The following is a 4,740-nucleotide window of genomic DNA, read 5'->3' as shown; positions in this document are numbered from 1 at the left end:
ATGAGGCTGAATCAAGGTCCTTCGCAGATACCCAGGCAAAAGGTTAAGAGAGCCCAAACCAGGAGACAATCCGATGGTGATCAAGCATTGGGCAGTGCTGGAACAGAGGGTGAGAGAGGCAAGAACTTGTGAGACCAGAGCACAAGGGGCGGTTTTTGCTGTTCCAGACTCCCCAGGTACGATTCCACCTCTCCTCTGTCCACTCAGAGCCTCTTACTCTCCGCTGGGACGACTTCTTCTTGCTGACTTCAGAACTCCCCATCCCATGAGCAGCCTGGAGTAGGTTACTCAGAAGCCCTGCTGGTACGGTGGGTTAGGAGTGGGGCTGCTAACCGCCAGGTCAGCAGTTCAAACCCACCGGTCGCTCCAAGGGAGAAAACGGAGGCTTTCTGGTCCCGTGAAGTTTTCATCTCCTATACAGGGCTGCTGTGAGTCAGACCCACTGCGAAGCCCCTGAGAACAACAACAGAGGAGTCAGAAGCCAATTGAAGGCAGTGGGTTTGGTTTTGTGGTTTACAGGGCACCGAAACTTTGCATCTTCCTCAGGGAACTTCTGCTCCTATCGATTTGACTGTCCTGGGAAGAGCCATTTATACATTTTAAGCTGCATATCCTATCTGTCCCTACCTGTTAATCTACTGGTTGAGGTAGCAGTTAGCAAGGTAAAGTACGATTGCATCTCCGATAGTCTCACACACCATCCCAGAGGCTCACACGGCTTTTTTCTGGTTTGGCATTCCGTATAGTAACAAGCCATCCCTCGTCCACTGACCTCAGTGCATGCTGCAGTATCCACACCTTTACCTTCAGCACTGCCTAAGAAAGACCTGCACACCGCTTCCTAGTCACAGAGGGTGCCACGGGTCACACCAAGGAGGAGAAGATCCCTTGAAAGGGTCCAACAGGTCTGAGACGATTGAAATGCCATCAGTCCTATGGTAGCAGGTTCTTAAGATCCATCACAGGGAGACATACAAATGATGCCAACGCTCTGAGGCCCAAGCCTGAACTCACATCTCCACCAGGGACAACTTGTTACACAACTCAGGACACCGGGGGAGTCGCCAACTTAAGGATGACTTCTATAGGGGTGGGGTGGGTGGGAGCGCGTGCCCAAGCCCGCGCCTGTTCACATAGTGAGGGTGGAACAGGGCGTCACCCCTATTTAGGATGTATTACAAATGGTGGCCCAGGGTGCTTGGAATCTTACTAATAATGCTACATGATGGGAGCATTGCAAAAGGGCTCTTTTTGGCCTGGCATGGGAGCCAAAACTCCCAAAGGCAAGCTTATCATCTTTTTGGCACATAGTCACAATTTGGGGCTGCTTCTAGTGTGTCCTTGATGTACGTACCATAAAACCTCTTCGTCTAATAAAATCCAGTTGCTGATATAGCACTAGCTCTTTCCTAAAGCGAACCTTCCTTCGCCTTTCAAAATCAGTATTTTCTCCCTGAGAAAATGTCGGCAGCACCTTGCTGCTGCTGCTTCAGAAAGCCCAGCTACATCACACAAGCCCCACGTCGTTCACACGAGCAAAAGGCACTGGCCCCTTCACCTGGAATTTCCAGCTCCCCAGCTAAGCAGCAAGCACAACGTCAAGCAAAGCACTGTCTTGCTCATCTTATTGAGTACAGACTATTTGCAACAAATGGGACCAATTTAAATTGTACACAGGAAAACGCATTACACATTCCAAAGTCTTTCTCACACATTTGTACACATTACCAAGTCTTTCTGGCTATAAAAAGGCAGATTAAATCATGTCTTATCAGGAACCTATTACAGTGCCTTAACTCTTTAGGAACAGAAACATGTGACCGTATGTATGATCCGGCCCTCTGACATTAGCTCTGCAACATAGCTTAGGTTAATTAGGACTTTTTCTTTTTCTTAAATCATTTTATTGTACGACTCTTATCACGATCCATACATATATTCATTGTGTCAAGGACATTTGAACATTTGTTGCCCTCATCATTCTCAAAACATTTTCTTTCTACTTGAGCCCCATTAAGACTTTTTCAACCAACCAACCAACTTCCTATTGTCTAATTAAAAACAAAATAACAACAACTATTTTGCCATTGAGTTGACACCAATTCATGGCAACTCCACGTGGGTCAGGGTAGAACTGCGCTCCGTAGGTGGAAGCACGGTTGTGTTTTCAGAAGCAGATTTCTAGACCGTTCTTTCTGGGTGCCTTGGGGTGGGCCCAAACTCCATAACGATAGCACCCCCCAAGGACCCCAGAGGAGGGCGCTGCAGGCACGAAAAGACACATCCAGCTTTGGGAAAATAAGTAGTTCGATGATCTTATTCAAGTAATTCCAGATCCACAATAACTTCATGTATGTCTCTTCCGAGGAGTTCCATGTTAAATTGCAATAATGCCTCACCCCCGAATCTCTTTGTGTAATCTGACTAGCATTCATTAGTCTATTTGCGTGTTTTTTTAAGGTACAGTTAGCAACACTAGCACTTGTACATTCACAATTCATGTTCACATCTGTTATTTAAGACCATGAAGTTTGGACGCTGGAGTCGAATTCCAATCGTGGCTGTCACCATAAATAAATGTGACCTTGGAGACGTAACTTAAACCCTCTGGGTCTCAGTTTTCCTATCTTCAAAAGGGGGTTAAGGATAGGAATCTCCTCCCTGAGTAGGTGATAAGGATTACGTGAGTTCATAGTTGCACATCTCTTAGCAAAGGAAGTACACATTCAATAAAACAGAAACCAAACCAAAGCGCTGCCATCATGTCGATGCTGACTCATAGTGAGCCTATAAGGCAGGGTGGAACTGCCCCAGGGGGTTTCTGAGACTGTCACTCTCTACAAGATTAGAAAGCCTCATCTTCTCCAGAAGAGCAGCTGGTGGTTTCGAACTGCTCACCTTGTGCTTAGCAGTCCAATGAGCAATCCGCTAGACCTCCCGGGGGTACACAGTCAAAATAGGGCAGATTTAATTATTGTTTAATTAATACTTGCCACAACCTCTATAAATTTGCTAGGCAGTTACAATGTTCCCTTTTGGAGAGATGAGATGAAGTGCCTCATCCAAGACAAGACCATTCCTTAGTGGCAGTACCTAGCCTTCGGATAACCCTCGCCCCCTTTGTCCTCAGTCGGCCTTAAAGACTTTTACCGAGTGCACTGCGGCGTCCAGCACAAGCAGAGCATTCTCTTTGGTGTAGGCCAGGCCCACGGGTTGGGAGACTCCTTGAGTGATGAGGGGCTTCAGTCCTGGGAAGTCCTCAGGTTTTCCTAAGCATAGCACAGCTTGACTAGTGGTGTCGGTGACAATTACATTCCCCTGGTGGTCGAAGGTCACAGCGGAGGCGGTTATGTGGGAAGGAAAGAAGAGGCTCAGCCCAAAGGAATCCACTTGGCTGATGAACTGCATGGTGGCGCTAAACACTTTCACCCTGCTGCTGCCCCCGCGGGTCCCCCCGGAAGCCAGGGGGTGCTCCAGGACCGCAATGGCCCTGGTGAGCCAAGACACAGCCACCCCTCGGGGACTGCACAGATCCGCGCACATCCTATCCGCTCTCCGGAGGATTCCTTCGGGGAAATCGACTTCCAGGAGGTGCAGGGACCCTGCCTCAGCGTCCGTCACCAGGAGCTCGTTTTGGGGCGTGGCAGCCACGCCCCAAGGTAGGGCGAACCGGCCCCCAACGACAAGCTTGAGCTGGCCCTCAAAATCAAACACTTTGATGGAGCGGTCGCCGGCGTCGCTGACGACCACGTGGCAGTCGCTGGTGACCGTAACGCCGAGCGGGTACCTAATGTTCTGGGCAGCTTCTCCTCTCTCTCCAAACTGAGAGGCACAGCCTCCCCCGGAGTCAAAGACCTGGACCCGCTTCTGGCCGTCGTGCACCACCGCGACCCGGCCTGTCTTGGGGCACAGCGCCAGCCCGGTGGGGTTGACCAGCGTCCCCCAGCCGCCGAAGGCCTGGCGGCAGGTGAGGGGCCCGGGGGCGCAGGGCACGGCGCGGGCGGCGGCCGGCGCCTGGCGAAGCGCGGGGCCCAGGAGCTCCAGGAGGTGCAGCACAGGCAGGCAGTCGCTGGTGTCGCAGCCCCGGCAGGCTCGCCGGCAGAAGGGACACTCGAGGGCCAGCGTCCGCGGGTGCGCCAGGGCGGCCACGCAGGCCAGGCAGACCACGTGGCCGCAGGGCAGGTTGCGCGGGCGCCGCTGGTGGCCGTGGCCGAACCTCTCGAAGCACACCTTGCACTCGAGCAAGCTGCTCTCGGCCTCGCGCACCAGCTCCCGCAGCGCCGGCCGGCTCCCGCGGGCGTCCGCACCCATGGCGCGGCCCCCGCGCCGCCCGCGGTCACGGTCACGGTCACGGTCACGAGGTGGCGCGGCCGGACTGACGTCAAGCGCGGCGGGCAGCGTGGCCGCGCGCTGCTGCCCCCTGCTGGACGCACGCGGCCGCTCTTCTCTAGAGACCCGCTGCTGGGACAAATTGCAAGGCGAATCCATATGCCTGCAATTCTCACAACAGTTGCCTTTGGAGGGTCACCCTTTTCCCCAGAGGAGGAAATCGAGAACCAGTGAATCGCACCCCAGCGCCCGGTCTATAAATAGTAAAGCAAGAGCTAGATCCTGCCTTCCAACCTTTGCTCCCCCAAATCTTTGAACCACTGAGTTCTGGGTGTTAGGGTGCATTGATTCTTCTTCCGTCTTCTATATTCAATGTTCAGCTTTCACATATATACGAGGCGATTGAACATA

General features: G+C 52.6%; 1 protein-coding gene across 1 annotated transcript; it reads right to left on the bottom strand.

Annotated features, from left to right (window-relative positions):
- Positions 1-2,859: 2,859 nt before the first annotated feature.
- On the bottom strand, positions 2,860-4,311 carry NHLRC1 (NHL repeat containing E3 ubiquitin protein ligase 1). The gene has a single exon (XM_004712468.2). It carries the CDS (start codon positions 4,309-4,311, stop codon positions 3,127-3,129), a length of 1,185 nt encoding a protein of 394 aa, XP_004712525.1. The 3' UTR covers positions 2,860-3,126.
- Positions 4,312-4,740: the final 429 nt, after the last annotated feature.

This window comes from Echinops telfairi, unplaced genomic scaffold, assembly GCF_000313985.2.
Source record: "Echinops telfairi isolate 266 unplaced genomic scaffold, ASM31398v2 ScPeMD7_5868;HRSCAF=6743_0, whole genome shotgun sequence".
In the NCBI taxonomy this organism is placed as follows: Eukaryota; Metazoa; Chordata; class Mammalia; order Afrosoricida; family Tenrecidae; genus Echinops; species Echinops telfairi.
The sequence above is the reverse complement of the archived record's forward strand: the minus strand, read 5'-3'. Positions and strand labels throughout refer to the sequence as shown.